At 38.6% G+C, this 16,563-nt stretch overlaps 1 protein-coding gene across 1 annotated transcript in view; it reads left to right on the top strand.

The window, feature by feature from the left end:
* NARS2 (asparaginyl-tRNA synthetase 2, mitochondrial) overlaps positions 1-16,563 on the top strand; it is a 149,811-nt gene that overhangs the window by 28,567 nt on the left and 104,681 nt on the right. Inside the window, exon 5 of the mRNA XM_043995292.1 lies at positions 1,415-1,495. Coding sequence (XP_043851227.1) covers positions 1,415-1,495 — 81 coding nt within the window. The remainder of the gene's footprint in view (positions 1-1,414; positions 1,496-16,563) is intronic.

The raw sequence follows: 16,563 nt of genomic DNA, 5'->3' as shown, positions 1-16,563 counted from the left end.
CTAAATCAGTTATGGAGGCAGCTAGATGGTTCAGTGGATAAAGTGCTGGGCCTGGAGTCAGGAAGACCTCAGTTCAAATCCAGTTTTTGACACTCACTAGCTATGTGACCCTGGGCAAGTCACTTAACTTCTGTTTGCTCTAATTCACTGGTGAAGGAAATGGTAAACCACTCCAGCATCTTTGCCAAGAAAACCCCAGACAGGGTCATGAAGAGTCAGATAGGACTGAACAATAACAAATCAAGTATGATTTATGATGTAATAGACCATGATTCCACTATAAAGAAGGATAAATATGAAGAATTCAGAAAAAGATAAGAAGACATATAAATTGATGCAGAGTGAAGTAAGGAGAACTATGAAAGTCATATACACAGTGATTGCACCAATATAAATAAAGTCAACATGTAGTGATGGCTGTTGTTCACTTGTTTCAGTTGTGTCCAACTCTTTGTGCCCCCATTTGGAGTTTTATTGGTCTGGTATGCCATTTCCTTCTCTGGCTCATTTTACAAATGAGGAAACTGAGGCAAACCGGGTTAAGTGACTTGGCATGGTCACTTGTAAGTAAGTGTCTGAGGCCAGATTTGAACTTAAGAAGAGTTTTTCTGACTCTAGGCCTAGCATTCTATCGAATATGCCACCTAGTTGCTAGTTGTAGTGATGGCAGAAGTGGTCAAATATAATTATCATTGTTAATACTGTACTGCAAAGTTAAAAGGCACATTCCTACTTTTTCTTAACAATTTATAACCTGTATTCTGGGAAATATCTTGTAAGGGTATTTGGTGTTTTGGGTAAGTCTTGATTGTGTCAAAAGAACATATCACCGAATTTAAATGAAAAGCATTGACTTGAGAAATAGGATACCTGGGTCCAACTCCCAACTGTGACTTCAGTTAGCTTGGTCACCTTGGGTAAGTCACTTCCCCTCCTCTAGGCTTCAACCTTTCTTATCTCTGAAACTACAGGTATGGCTTAGATCAGTGGGGTCAAACTAAAGTAAAAATGTGGGTCACAAATCATTAAAAGATCTTTGAAGGCCACATGCTAACTTAGTTTTAAAAGGTAATGTAAAGAGGTTTGTTAATTTGTTTTGTTAAATGTTTCCCAATTATATTTTTATCTGGTTTCACCTGTTTGACACCTCTGTCCCAGGTGATTTCTAGATTCCTTTCCCAGTTCTAGTTTTTTGTAATGTCTATTGTGCATAGTAGGTACTCAGGAAGATTGATGAATAATTAATAGTCACTTCTAGGTATTTTTCCTGTTGGGGGAGGTTCTCCCTTTAATTGATATATGGTTTAACATTCTTGCCTTGTGGATTTTATGTCACTAATAACTGAAACTTAGGCTCTTGTAATTGTGTTTTAACGAACATCTACTAGAAAAAAATTTTTTTTTTCTATTACAGGCTAATGGCTTTATACATATTCACACCCCAGTGATCACATCAAATGACTGTGAAGGGGCTGGAGAACTCTTTCAAGTTGAAGTAAGTTGTACTTCAGAATGTGGAAGCCATATTGATGTTTGTAATTGTCAACCTTTACTGTTTGTTTGGAAGGTAATGGAAGTTCTTTGAGGTGAAGAGCATTATGGCAATAGCTTACATTTAGCTCTTTGTTTTTCAAAACACTTGACCTATGCTCTCATTTAATGCTTATGATAACCCTGTGAGCTAGTGAAAGTATTATCCGCATTCTACAGATAAGAAGAGCAAAATCTTAGAGAGGTAGTCTTGATTTGTTAAAAGCCAGCCCAGTCAGAGCTGAGACATGAACTTTAAGGCCTTTCCTAATTATCTGTAGTGCCAAGTACTGTTCTAGGCACTGGTGATAAAAACACAAAAATGAAACAGTCTCTGCCCTCATTCCATTTGGGAAAACACTATATACATATATATAAGTAAATTAAAAATTAATAGAAGTTAATGGGAAGAGGTAAGAACTGACATCTAGTGGATAAGGAATAAAATCATGCAGAAAGTGGTATTTGACCTGAGCGTGAAAGGAAACTGCATATTTATTATTTTTTTTTTCAATCTTAATAGTAGTTTATTTTTTTCCAGTTACATATAAAGATAGTTTTCAACATTCCTTTTTTTTTTTTTTTTAGTGAGGCAATTGGGGTTAAGTGACTTGCCCAGGGTCACACAGCTAGTAAGTGTTAAGTGTCTGAGGCCGGATTTGAACTCGGGTACTCCTGACTCCAGGGCCGGTGCTCTATGCACTGCGCCACCTAGCTGCCCCTCAACATTCATTTTTATAAAATTTTGGATTCCAAATTTTTCTTCCTCCCTCCTATCTCCCCTCCCCAAGACAGCAACCAATCTGATATAGGTTATATATGTACAATTGTGTTAAACATATTTCCATATTAGTTATGTTGTGAAACAAGAATCAGAACAAAAGGGGAAAACCTCAAGAAAGAAAAAACAAAAACCAAAAAAAAATGAAAATAGTATCCAGATTCCACAGTTTGGAAACCATAGATTTTAAAAGGTGGAATTGAAGGGGGAGTGCATTCAAGGCATGAGGGACAGTCAGCAAAAAGGCACAGAGTTGGGGGAGACAATGTCATGTATGAGGAACAGCAAGAAAACCAGTTTGGTACATGAAGGAGGGAGTAACATATAAGTAGACTTGAAAAGTTGGTTGGAGCCAGGTTGTGAAGGGCTTTAAATGTTTAATAGAGTAGTTTATATTTGCTCCTAGAGGCAGTAGGAAGGCAGTATTGTTGATTGATTACAGGTGTGACATGGTCATACCTGTGCATTGGGATATATTGGGGAGGGGGCTAAATTAGGGCCAGTCATTGCAGCAATTTGAATGAAAGCTATTTGTGTGAGTTCTAGAAGTTTGAAATGAGATGGTTTGATCAGTTAGATACCCCTACCCATTTCATTTCCTACCTTCAGCAGCAGCCTCTCCAAATTAGTAATTATGTAGTAATTCAACGTCTGCACTTGGGAAGGGAAATGGAGAAAACCCACACACAAGTCTTATGTGTACAAAAGAGATTTATTAAATGGTATTTCATACAGCTGACCAAGGCCTCAGGAAGACTGGAGACAGGAAGGGTGCTCCATTCCTCCAACTTTGTGCACATATTGGTTGGAGACATAACTACTCATGCTGCTTGGATTGCATTTACAATCCTTCCAGTAAGATAGTAAGTAAACCACTGTCCTTACCATCTGCCCTGATGTTCATTACTCATTAAGTTCCCTTGAAACTTTGCATCTGTCTTGCCATGATGCCCTCCATAGCCCCAGTCATTTCCATCTGACCTGTCACTAAACCCTCAGGACTCCCAGTCATATACTCTACCACTACATTCTAAGAACTGCTGGGCCCTGGGGAAAGCTGAGATACCATCTGAAGAGCTACCACGTTACCACCCCAATTTATAATGTAATGGAAAAGCATTTATTAAGCAATTACTGTGTGCCAAGCACTGTACTAGATGCTAAGTATACAAACATAAATGGAAGATAGTCAATGAACTCATATTCTAATTAGGGAAAACAACATATATAGGAGAGGATTCAGGTACAGGGCAGATAGAAGAGAGAGAAGTAGGGAAGGAACCTTATTCATCACATGGATGAATTTAGATTTTTTTTTAATTAAAAAAAAAGCCTTTATTGAGTATTTATTTACTATGTGTCAGGCACTGTGCTAAGTACTGGGGATATAAATACAAAGAACAAAACAGTTTCTGCTCTCGAGGAGCTTACGTACTTTTTTTTTTCTTTCAGTAACCAAAAAAAAAAAACCGCAGTTTTCTTCCCTCCACCCTCAGTAAAAAGAAAAAAAGAAAGAAAAATAGAACCCTTGTAACAAATAGTAAAGCAAAACAAATTCCCATATTGACCATATCGAAAAAATATCTTATTCTACATTCTAAGTCTTCTGTCAGGAGTTATAATATGCTTCATCATTGCTCTTCTAGAATCATGGTTGGACATTGCATTAATCATTGTTCTTAAATCTTTCAAAGTTAATTGTTTTTTACAGCGCTCTTATTACATGGTTCTGTTCACTTAAAGGGAACAAGCATTTATTAAGCAACTACATAGTTCCTATAGGCACTGTGCATCAGTTCATATAAGTCTTCTCGGGTTTCTTTGTCATTTCTTACAACACAGTAGTAATCCCTGACATTCATATACCATAATTTGTTCAGCCATTTCCCACTAGATGGACATTCCCTTAGTTTTCAGTTCTTTGCTGTTAGAAAAAGGGTTGCTGTGAGTATTTTTATTCATGTGGGTCTTTTTCCTTTTCCTTTGGGAGCATAGAACTAATACTAGTGGTATTGCAGGATCAAAGAGTATAAGGAGCTTAGTGACATCTTGGGCATAATTCCAAATTACTTTATAGAAGACTATAGTGATTCATAGTTCTACCAACAGTGGATTAACATACCTGTTTTCCAATGACCTTTCCATCATTTTTTGTCACCCTGATGGGCGTAAGGTAGAACTTCAGAGTTGCTTTAATTTGCTTTTCTCTGATTATTGGGGATTCAGAATGGTTTTTTTGTTTGTTTTGGGGGGTTTTTTTGAGTATAGCTCTTGGTAGCTTGGATTTCTTCCTGTGAAAACTGTTCATCTCTTTTGACCATTTACTGGTTGAGGGATGTTTCTTATCCTTACACATTGGGATCAGTTCCCTATCTGTCTTAAAGATGAAACCTTTATCAGAGAAACTTGCTGCAAATATTTTCCCCCCAGTTTCCTGCTTCCCTTCTAGCTATAGTTGCATTGGTTTTGTTTGTGCTAAGACATCTTAATTTTATGTAATCAAAGTTGTCGATTTCATCTTCTTTGATCCTTCCATACGTTATTTGGTCATGAACTCTTCTACCTATAGATCAGAAAAGTGTTTTTTTCCTTGCTTCTCTGATTTGCTTATGTCAGCCTTTATGTCTAAGTCATGATATATGCATTTTGAGTTAATTTTTGTATATGGCATGAGATGTTTGTCTACACCTAGTTTCTGCCAGATTCTTTTCCTGCAGTTTTTGTCATGGACCTATTCTCATGGAGCCTACTCTTCATGTCCTTGGCAGAATTTCTGAGAAACTTTTCCTTGCACAGGTTCTTAGAACTCATAGAGAACAAAGGTGTCAAAATTTGTTCATGGCTTAAATTTCTGATTTAACCCTTACTTCTCTTGTTCTATAGCATGATTCTTTTTTTTTTTTTTTTGGCAGGGCAATGAGGGTTAAGTGACTTGCCCAAGGTCACACGGCTAGTAAGTGTCAAGTGTCTGAGGCCGGATTTTAACTCAAGTCCTTCTGAATCCAGGACCGGTGCTCTATCCACTGCACCACCTAGCTGCCCCCCCAGTATGATTCTTAAGATGCAGTTCATGAACTTGATTGGGGAAAAAATTATACCTTTTGTTCTCTAATCATTAGTTTCTTTTGTAATCCTATGTATTTTATTTTTTTGCATTTAAAAACATGATTCTGAGGATTCCCTGTGCTTTATCAGACTGTCAGAAAGGTTCATGATACAAAAGAAGGTTATAGGGCAACTAGGTGGCACAAAGAATATCCAGGGTTGGTGCTTTATCCGCTGTGCCACCTAGCCCCGCCCCCCCAATGTTTTATTTATTTATTTGTTTGTTTATTTGACAAGGCAATGAGGGTTAAGTGACTTGCCCAGTCATAGCCCATTTTTTTTAAAAAACCCTTGAATTAGAGAGTACTGAAGTTTAGTCATCTACCACCTTCCTCAGATAACTGGGATTTGTGGACGTTACGGAGGCTTGTGTTTAGCCTCTTGCTCCTCCTGAGGCTTCGCCCTTCATTTTCTGTCATTGCCAACACTGAATCTTTGACCCCAAAGACAGTTAGTGAATACTTAAAGCTTAGTTCAGATCTTTCCCTCTCTGCTCAGGAACAACATTAGAGTGAGTGGTGGAGTCTTCATTTACTCTTCAGGTAAAAGAAAGCGTGTGCTCCATCCCAGCAATCTTCCCCTAACTCTGCTTCTATCACTGCTTGAAATCCTTGGTTTATTTTTAACTTGGAGATGATCAGAGCAGCTTAGTAGGAAGAAGTGGCTCTCAAAGCATTCATTAACATTTATTAAGAATTTGTGGGGCAGCTAGGTGACGCAGTGGATAGAGCACTGGCCCTGGATTCAGGAGGACCTGAGTTCAAATCCGGCCTCAGACCTTAACACTTACTAGCTGTGTGACCCTGGGCAAGTCACTTAACCCCAATTGCTTCACTAAAAAAAAAAAAAAAAGAATTTGTCATGTTGGGTACTGGAAGGTGTAGAAAGACAGATGCTAGTAACAATAACTTACATTTGATGTTTAGGTTACGGTAATATTAAAGTTTGCAAAGTGCCATCTTCAGAACAACTCATAGGTAGTGCACTATTCTGTAGTTGAGGAAACAGACTAGGAAAGGTAAAGTGACCTGCCCTTAGATCCATGACTAGGAAATGTCTGAGGGAGTACTTGAAACCTTGGTCTTTGGACTCGAGGTTCAGTATTCTCCCCATTATACTGTGCTCCCTCATGTACGAGACAGATCTAGGTCTTTTCTATAAAGTTGGTGAGTTGAAAGGAAGAAGAAAAGTTGTTTGTTTTTTAATTCACTCTCTTAAAGTTACTTCAGTTTCAATTTTGTATTCTTTTTTTGTTGCCTCAAGACCCTGAGGCTTTAAACCTATATTTAACCTTGAAAATACTCAAGAACCAATTCAAGCAAAGCAACTCTGGAACACTTGTTTTGGGCTTGGGTTAGCTAGAAGAGAGGGAGGTTAAAACGAGCAAAAATTCTTTCATACAATCTTCATAATAGTCCTTTCATTTGTTTTTCATTGGAAAATTTTTAAGGGATGTTTTAGCTTTCAAATGGAAACTTATAGATAGCTTAAATAAGAAAGACATTGTGGTATAGGGGAAAGCCCCCTGGACTGGAAGTTGGGAGCCATTGTGCCTACTACAACTTCTTGGAGCCACAGGTGTGAAATGAGGGCCAGGGAGACAGCAAAGGTAGATGGCCCTGAAATGGGCCCAGCATTCCCTCACCCTCCATGATCTTTTAGTGCCCAACGATTCATCTATTAATTCTTTTACTACCTCAGGTTATAGTTCATTAGGACCAGAATCAAATTCATCCAGGGCAGGTGGGTGCTCTTTCACTATATCATGACTTAATGTGATTATCAGTTGCCTATTAGCTATTTTCATTAACTCACTTCTAGTGCAAAGGTTGTTCTCCTTAGCAGAAAAAACCTCAGGCAAGATAAGAATCTAGTAGCTCTACCTTCTCTCTGTTGTCAGTTCTGTTACTTCTTTGATGCTCCTCTTTCCTCTAATATATAAAAAAATTAGCTTTCCTCCAAGCTTAAAAACAATAACCAAATAAATTATCTCCAACCAAGTCTCAGCTTATTTTGAACTTGATATTATTATTATTATTATTATTATTATTATTATTATTATTATTATTATTTTGGTGAGGCAGTTGGGGTTAAGTGACTTGCCCAGGGTCACACAGATAGTAAGTATTAAGTGTCTGAGTTCGGATTTGAACTCAGGTCCTCCTGACTCCAGGGCTGGTGCTCTATCCACTGTGCCACCTAGCTGCCCCACTTAATATTAATTATGATTATTATTTTTTTTGTGGGGGGGGCAATGGGGGTTAAGTGACTTGCCCAGGGTCACACAGCTACTTAGTGTCAAGTGTCTGAGGCCAGATTTGAACTCAGGTACTCCTGAATCCAGGGCCAGCGCTTTAACCACTGCGCCATCTAGCTGCCCCCACTCAATATTATTTTTAACAGGATTCAATGCCATATTAATCCTTAGTTATCTACCTTTACTTCCATTTTCTTTCCCTTATCCTTCCATAAATTGTCATAAGGTACCCATCCAACATGCTAGAAGTCTTTTTTGCTGTCTCTTGACATCTCAGGAACTTTAGTAGAGCACTTGGGCTCTCTACCAGTCATCTCTTGTTTCGACCATCCTATCTTTTCCTATCATGTAATTTATCATAATAATTTATTCCTTTTCTGATTGTCATGTAGTACAGCTGATATGTAAAATCTGTTAACAGCATCTCCAAGAAAGTTTGGAGTTTTTCATCAGTGTCCACCTGAAGACCTCTGTAACCTAAAAACTTCTCAGGGTAGTCATTTTGGGATGACTTAATTTGTAAGGAAAACAGTCATTGTTCTGAGCCAAAATCTGCCTTTCTACAATTTCTGTATTGGTCCTAGCCCTGCCCTCTAAGATCAAGTAGAACAAGTCTAATACCTTTTTCATTCTGGCTACTGCTTATCTCTTTAGGTTTATCCACATCCCACTGTCAGGCATTTTCTCAAAAGCTCAGTGTGTTAATTTAGCCTTATTAGAAGGTTCTGTGAGATTCTTAATGTGGAGATAATTTTTCCCACAAATGATTATTTCCATTGCTAACTGAAGTAGAAAATGAATGTTCCTATTATTTTGCTTTCAAGCTGCTATTTTAAGGGCAGAATTAAATTAAGCTGCAAAGAATGTAAAATTTGTGTCAGCTTTATGAATACAAGACAAGCTAGTAAAAGGCAGATTCTTCCAAGCCCCTTGGTTATAGTCTGAAGACCCAAAGCTATTTAATAAAATGACTATTTTGAGGAGGAAAATTTTGCTAGAATTCATAAATAAATTTTTATGATTGCCATCAAGCCTTTTGTGCTGGCAAATTTTCCATAGTTTGTGGAGTCATTGACTTCATGAGGCATTGTCAGCCCAAAGAAAGATGTAAAATTAAAGTAATTTGGGGCACTATCTTACAATATAAATTTACATAATCCAGTAACATACACTCTCTCTCTCTCTCTCTCTCTCTCTCTCTCTCTTTCTTGCCATATCTGTACATAAATGTGTGTGTGTGTGTGTGTGTGTGTGTGTGTGTGTGTGTGTGTATTGTAGCATGAGTTAGGTATGTATTTTGCTTGTCCTTGAATGCTTCAATCCAAGTTGAAACCCAGTTTAACAGGCTATTCTTAGCCCATTATTTGCCTTTATTTAGCTTCTAGTTTCAATAAAAGGTACTACTTCTTAAGTTACCATTCTCACCAGGGCAGCTAGGTGGTACAGTAAAGAGAACACTGGCCCTGAAATTGGGAGGACCTGAGTTCAAATTTCACCTCAGATGCTTAGTAGCTGTGTGACTCTGGGCAAGTCACTTAATCCCAATTGCCTTAAAACATCCACTGACAATCTCCAGTTGTCTTGATTATATGTATGTTGCCAGTGGACCTAGATGGCTCTGGAGTGAGGTTGGTGACCTTGCACAACTCTCCCTCACTTAGATCCAATTCACTGCAAATCATGACATCACCTCCAGATTGAATCACTTCGAGATTGAAGAACAAACAACATTCTCATGAAAAGCCTTTCTTTTTCCCTTTTGCATGTTGGTAATTTGGCTTTATACTTTTTTACCTAATGGATCCTGATTGTTTTCTTCTAATTAATTGATCTTACTTGATTAATTGTTTTTAACGTATAAAAAAAAGTCTGTCTCCCCTTATATCTGGGTCTGGTGCCAAAGCAGATGAAGGTCACTGGTCCTGATTTATTAGGCAGTTGTCATGCATTGTTTAATAAACCAATATGCTGGGAAGCTCAAATCTTTGTTTCCTTAGTCATTTCATCTTTTCCTCTGCCCACGATGAGAAAGAGGAGTCGAAAATGACATCTGGTTTGTGAGCAACTAGGAGGATAAAGGTAGCCTCAGTAATAAAAGAGAAGTCAGTTCTGGTCATTTGGTAATGATTGTTCTTAGGTGACACAGTGGATAAGAGCACAGGATTTGGAATTAGGAAGACCTGAGTTTGAATCCTTTCTCAGAAACTAGCTAGCTGTATGACCCTGAGCAAGTCACTTATCTCTCTCAGTCTCTGTTTCTTCTCTATATAAAATGGAGATAACAATAGCACCTACTTCACGGGGTAGTTGTGACAATCAAATAAGTTAACACTGCAAACTGTAAAGTGTTCTATACATGCCAGCTATAATAATAATAATAATTACCATGATTATTTACAAGGCAGAGTAATTCTGGAGAATATATAGAAATTATTAGTATGATAACGCATCAATAAAACTTATTTTTAAGAAGAAAATAGTCATGAGCATAACAATAATAATGAGATCTGGGTGGGAGGTCCTTCAAAAAATCCCCCAAACCAGAGCCCTAGAAAGAATGGACTCAAGTTTGAAGTAAAAGGTAGTGAATTAGAAATGTTCAGACGTTCTCCAATTGGTGAACACCCCTTTAGTTTCTAGCTCCTTGCTACTACAAATAGAGCTGTTATAAACATTTTCATACATGGGGGTGGGGGTAGGATCCTTCTTTGATCTCTTTTGGTATAATGGCCTAAGAGTGGTATTCCTGTGTTGAAAATGTGAACAGTTTAGTGTTTGGGGAGATGTTCTAAATTGCTTTCCAGAAAGACTTAACCAATTCATAGCTCCATTAACAGTATTTTGCTTTGCCTGTCTTTTTGAAGCCCCTCCAATATTTTCATTTTCCTTTCTTACCATCTTTTCCAATCTTATGGAGCTGGGGTGGAAAGTAAGAATTGTTTTTAATTGTCAAATTATTGGTGATTAGGAGAATTTTTTTATATGGCTGTTGATAATTTGAATTTCTCCCTTTGATAAATTTGGCCATTTATCTATTGGAGGATGGCAGTCTTCTTATGCACTTATGTTTAAGATATCAGATGTTTATCAGAGAAAATTGTTGCAAAGATTTATTTCCCCAGTTAACTGTTTCCCTTCTAATTTTTCTTTTTTTTGGGGGGGGGGTGGGCAGCAAGGGTTAAGTGACTTGCCCAAGGTCCCACAGCTAGTAACTGTCAAGTGTCTGAGGCTGAATTTGAACTCAGGTCCTCCTGAATCCAGGGCCAGTGCTTTACCCATTGCTCCACCGAACGGCCCCCTTCTTCCCTTCTAATTTTAACTTAATGTTTTGGTTCAAAACCTTTTCAAATTTTATATAATCAGAACAGTCCATTTTATCTTCTGTGATCTTCTCTATCCTTTGTCTAGTCCATTAATTCTTCTTCCTAACACATAGTTGAAAAAAGATATTCCCTGTTCTTTAATTTATTTATAATGTGATTTTTTTTATATCTATAGTATATATGTATTTGGAACTTATCTTATTATAGGGTGAATTGTTGGTCTTTGCCTAATTTCTATCAGAATGCTTTCCAGTTGTCCCTTCTCTTTTTGTTAAATAGTGAGCCCTTACTCCTGAAATTAGGGTCTTTGAATTTATGAAACCCTTATGTTACTATGTTTGCTTCTGTATGTTGTATATTTAATCTTTTCTACTAATCAACTTTTCTATTTTTTAACCAGACCAATGCCAAATAATTTTCATGATTACTACTTTGTATTATAGTTTGAGATCTGGCTTACCCCTTCCTTTGTTTTTTAATTAATTTTCTTCCCCATGAGCAAATGTTTGTTTACACACACACACACACACACACACACACACACACACACACACACACACACACACACACCCTTACAGGAAAACAAAACAAGCAAAGCTATTTCCCATATTGGCCATGTCCAAAAATGTAGTCTCATTCTGCAAATTGAGTTAGAAGTTCTCTGTCAGAAAATGGGTGGAAGTTTTCATCATCAGTGCTCTGTAATCATAATTAATCATTGAACTGTTTAGAGTTCTTAAGTCTTTCACACTTGTTTTTCTTTACCGTGTTGTTGTTAATGAATAAATTGTTTTCCTAATTCTGTTTACTTCATACAAGTCTTCCCAGTTTTCTCCAAAATCCAGTCCAATGCATTAAACCTTTATTAAGTACCTACTATGTGTCGGACACTGTGCTAAGCACTGTGAATAGGGTTCATAAAAAGAAAGACAAACCATGCCCTCAAAGAGCTTGCAATCTAAAGGAGGAGACAACACACACAAAAAAGCAGGAAAGTAGGAGGATACCAGGGGTCACTGGGCCAGGAGTACCTTGTTCTGTGGAGTTAAAACTGGGCAGAGCAGCAGATTGGGGCAGCTAAGGGACTCAGTGGTTAGAGTACTGGGCCTGAAGTCAGGAAGACTCATCTTCCTGACTTCAAATATGTGTATCTTTGTGACTCCAGGGCAAGTCGCTAAACCCTGTTTGCTTCAGCTCCTCCTCTGTAAAATGAGCTAGAGAAGAAAATGGCAAACTACTCCAGTACCTTTACCAAGAAAACCCCCAATGAGTTCAAGAAGAGTAGGACTGAACAATTGCAACTAGAAGCAGATACAGAATGAAATGATCCCAAAAGTCCAGTGTCTGCCCTCTATAAAGAAAGGCAGGGGCAGCTGGGTGGGGCAGTGGATAGAGCACCAGCCCTGGATTCAGGAGGACCCTGAGTTTAAATCCGACCTCAGACACTTAACACTTACTAGCTGTGTGACCCTGGGCAAGTCACTTAACCCCCATTGCCTCACCAAAGGAAAAAAAAGAAAAGAAAGGCAGTGGGAGAAGCTTGGTATTTCATCCTCTAGCCTTCCAGTTGAGGTAGAGGAGGCTGAAGGAGATGGTGTCAGTCAGGGCTTGAGTTAAGTTTAGAAGTAATGAGTGTATCCTAAGAGGAGCATCTTGTTCGGCAGTTGAAACTAGACAGTGTAGCAGATGCAGAATGAAGTGAGTTGACAACTCTGAAATCACCTCTTTTGTAATCTCTAAGAGCACTATAGTATTCCATTATAATCATATATCATAACTTGTTTAGCCATTAGTTACTTTGTTATTCTTTACCATTAGTTCCTCCAGATGAATTGGGATTTGGGGGCTGGTTTAATCTTTTAATGAAATGATAGTTTTCAAAGGAAGAGATCTAAGATAACCACCATGTATAAAAATGCTCCAAATTACTAATCATTATAGAAATGCAAATTAAAGTAACTCTGAAGTTCTACCTTACACCTGTCAGATTGGCAGAGATGACAAGAAAGCAAAATGACAGGTTTTAGAGTAATTTCCTGTTAGATATATCAGACTGTATATACTGTAGACATCTTAAACTTAACATGTCCAAAACTGAACTCATTATCTTTTTCCATAACCCTCCCTTTTCCCTTACTTCTCTGTTATTGTGGAATCCTTCCAGTAACCCAGGCTCACAATTTAGGTGTCATGCCCAACTCCTTACTCATTGTTATCCTCTGTGTTTGCGTCTTGAGCTCCTCAGTCACCATAGCATTTCTTTATGGGTGGATTCTTTTTTGGTTTGCTCATTCTTCAAGTCTACTCTTTTACTTTGGATTTGATTTTAGTGCCAGTCCATTTACCTTTTTTTGGCTGCTTTTAAAGTTCACTCTGGAGCTCTGTAAGTTTTTAGTGCTCCCAAGAACTCTGCAAGTTCCTGATTGTAAGGGGCTAAAATTCTAGCTATGATGTCTAAAATTTAATGAGTGGTCGCCTTAAATTAGAAGCTTTAGCAAGAGTTTAGATTTTAAGTATTTATTAAAGTGCATAAGAAGTTGGTGAGGAGGGGGCAGCTAGGTGGGACAATGGATAAAGCACCGGCCCTGGATTCAGGAGGACCTGAGTTCAAATTTGGCCTCAGACACTTGACACTTACTAGCTGTGTGACTCTGGGCAAGTCACTTAACCCCAATTGCCCTGCAAAAAAAATAAAAGAAGTTGGTGAGGAGAGAGAGATAAAAATCAAACTTCATCTAACTATCTCTAAGAGACCCCAGCATCTGACCCACCAAGCTGAGGTCCAGAACCGAAAAGCCTCACCTCAGCGGCTTCTCCCAGAACCTCCTGTGAAACAGGAAACAGGGCTGTACACACACACACACACACACACACACACACACACACACACACACACACACACCCCTCCAAGCTAATTGGCTGGTGACTTTGATTGACAGGACCCAGGAGCAAAATCACTTCCTGACAATGAACTGACCTTCAAAACCCCAGAAAAGGTCACTTCAGGACACTAAAGTCACATGGTTTCTTTTCAGGCCAGAGCTCACTATATCCCTCCCAGCAGGGGGTGTCATTCCAATTCAGGTGTCTTAGCTTATGTGTGGTTGAGTTTCCGTAAACTACCTGCTGTTTTCAGTTACTGTTACCCTGCTATGACATTCTGCAGGTTCAGAGCAGCTGAACTGTTGGCTCCCCTTTGATTGGGGCCTCTTGCTCTGGTTATTCGACTGCAAGCTTTTGTCCTGGGCTAAAGGCCTGAATGGAGACCCTGTTTTTCTTCCCCTGTGTGCAGTCACACAATTAACTTTCTACAAGTGTTTTCTTACTCAGTACAAAGCTAGAATGGGCACATGCTCTCTCATGACTACTCCTCTCTGTCCTGGATCCCTGATGCAGAACTGGGAAATGAGTGAAGGAACTGCCAGATGGCACCTGTTTCTATACCCGCTTCTGGGGTCCCCTGGGTTATCCTCTTCCTCCAGTGTGTTTTGTCTCCATCCTTTATCTATCCCTGGGTATTAAAATGCACCTTGCATTCACTGCTGCTCCTCCACTACACTCCTGGCCAGCTTCCTGTCCCCATTCCCAATAGACCTCTCTGTCTGCTTCCTTTAGCTTCCCTGGGGTGGAAAAATTACTAACTGTGACTTTTTCTTGTCTTCCTGATCAGAATCTGGTCTGGTGCATTTTCTAGATTGTTGCAAAGGAGGTGTACTTGGTGAGCCAGGCAAAAATGAGTTCCTCTCACTCTGTCCTTGTAACTCTATCCTCCCATCTTGATTCTACCCTCCCATCTTGATTCTACCCTCATTTGTTTTTCGTTGGAGATAACACTGTATGTTTTGTTCTATTTTTTTTTCAGGACTTTATTTTGTTCTTTTATTTCTTGTTGTCTCATAGAGTTGTTGATTGCTGTTTGGTCCATTCTTATTTTTAGGGAGTTAGTTACTTGGGTAAATTTTTGTCTCTCTTCGACCAGGCTATTTATTCTTCTTTCAGTTCTACTAACACTCTCATTTCATCACTTCTAGGGCATTTAATAGACTTTGCAGCCAGACTATACCTTTATCTGCCATTCTACCTGTAGTGGTTTTAGAGTTGCTTTCTTTTTCTAGGCTTGTGTCCAGAATGGTCCTGGAGGCTTCACATTTCTTTATTATCAATATCTTATTCTGCTTTTTTCTTATTTACAGCTTTATGTTCTGAATGAGGTCTTCTTTTGTCAGGGCTGGGCTCTTAACTGCTTCTGCATATTTAGATGGGATCATAGGACCCTCTTTGGTCTTAATCTATATTGCCCAGTGTCTGCTGGCACAGACACTGGTATCTGCTGTGCATAAAGTACTGGCAGGTCCCCAATTCACCTATATCCTCTGGGCACAGAGCACAACACTACTCTAGGCTGTCAGGGTTTACTCGTGTTGGTTTGCTGCGAATGTTACAAATTCTCAAGAGCTTCTAGGGTAGGTTAGACCAGTTGTTATTAGGAGCTTTGACGTTTGCTAGCTCCCATCCCCTTGTCTAAACCCAAACATTCATCACAAATTTTAAAAAGAAAGAAAAAGAACACACTAAAGTAAATTTAAGCAATGTATCTACCAGGTCTAATAGTGATATCCACAGTATCCCATCTCTGAAAAGAAGGAAAGGCTTGGTAATTAAGCTTTTCTATTTCAAGTGCCAGCATATACCCTATCTCTAGTAGAATGCCGCCATGATAGTTCTTCAGTAAATATTTTTCGATAGTGATATGATTATGAAGTAAAAACTTTCTTATTTATAGGTTTTTACAAGTTATTTTATAAGTTTTTATAAATTAACATTTTTGAAACCCCTAGGCACATGTGATGAGCTATAAAATAAATAGCATTCCTGTGCCCTGGACGTGTCTTTAGAGCAAAGAAAAAGAACAAAGAATAGATTGTACCACACACAGATACAGGTATGGCTGTCCAACATTATGGTGGGTATAGTGGAATGTCTGGAGGAGTGCCATCAGCCTTTCATTTCTCTGATGATAATAGGGTTATACAGTTTACAAATGAAAGCATCTTAGAGATTACCCAGTTAAACACTTCATTTTCAATATGAGGAAATGGAGGCTGAGAGGGGAGGTGACTTGCTTAAGTTAATACAGTAAGTAGCAAAAGCAGGATTTAAACTCCATATTTTTTTTTACCCAAGTCTGCTTTTCTCTCAGCTACACTGTGCTGCTTCTTAGGGGTGGTAATAGAATTATTTCTTGTGTTAGTAAACAAAATGCTACATATACATAGACATGTCTATATAGACACACAAATATATCTTCCTTTTTTTTTTGGCAGGGCAATGAGGGTTAAGTGACTTGCCCAGGGTCACACAGCTAGTAAGGGTCAAGTGTCTGATGTCAGATTTGAACTCAGGTCTTCCTGAATCCAGGGCAGGTGCTTTATCCACTGTGCCACCTAGGTGCCCCACACATATATCTTCTCATACCCAAAGAGGTATGCCTTGGATGGTCTTCTTGCCCTCTCACAACCGGAAATTAGTTACTTTTCTTAAGATAAGAAGCCACATTCTCCCAGGTT

The sequence above is a fragment of the Dromiciops gliroides genome, chromosome 3, assembly GCF_019393635.1.
Source record: "Dromiciops gliroides isolate mDroGli1 chromosome 3, mDroGli1.pri, whole genome shotgun sequence".
NCBI lineage: Eukaryota > Metazoa > Chordata > Mammalia > Microbiotheria > Microbiotheriidae > Dromiciops > Dromiciops gliroides.
Note: the sequence above shows the minus strand (reverse complement) of the source record. Positions and strands in the feature narration are given on the sequence as shown.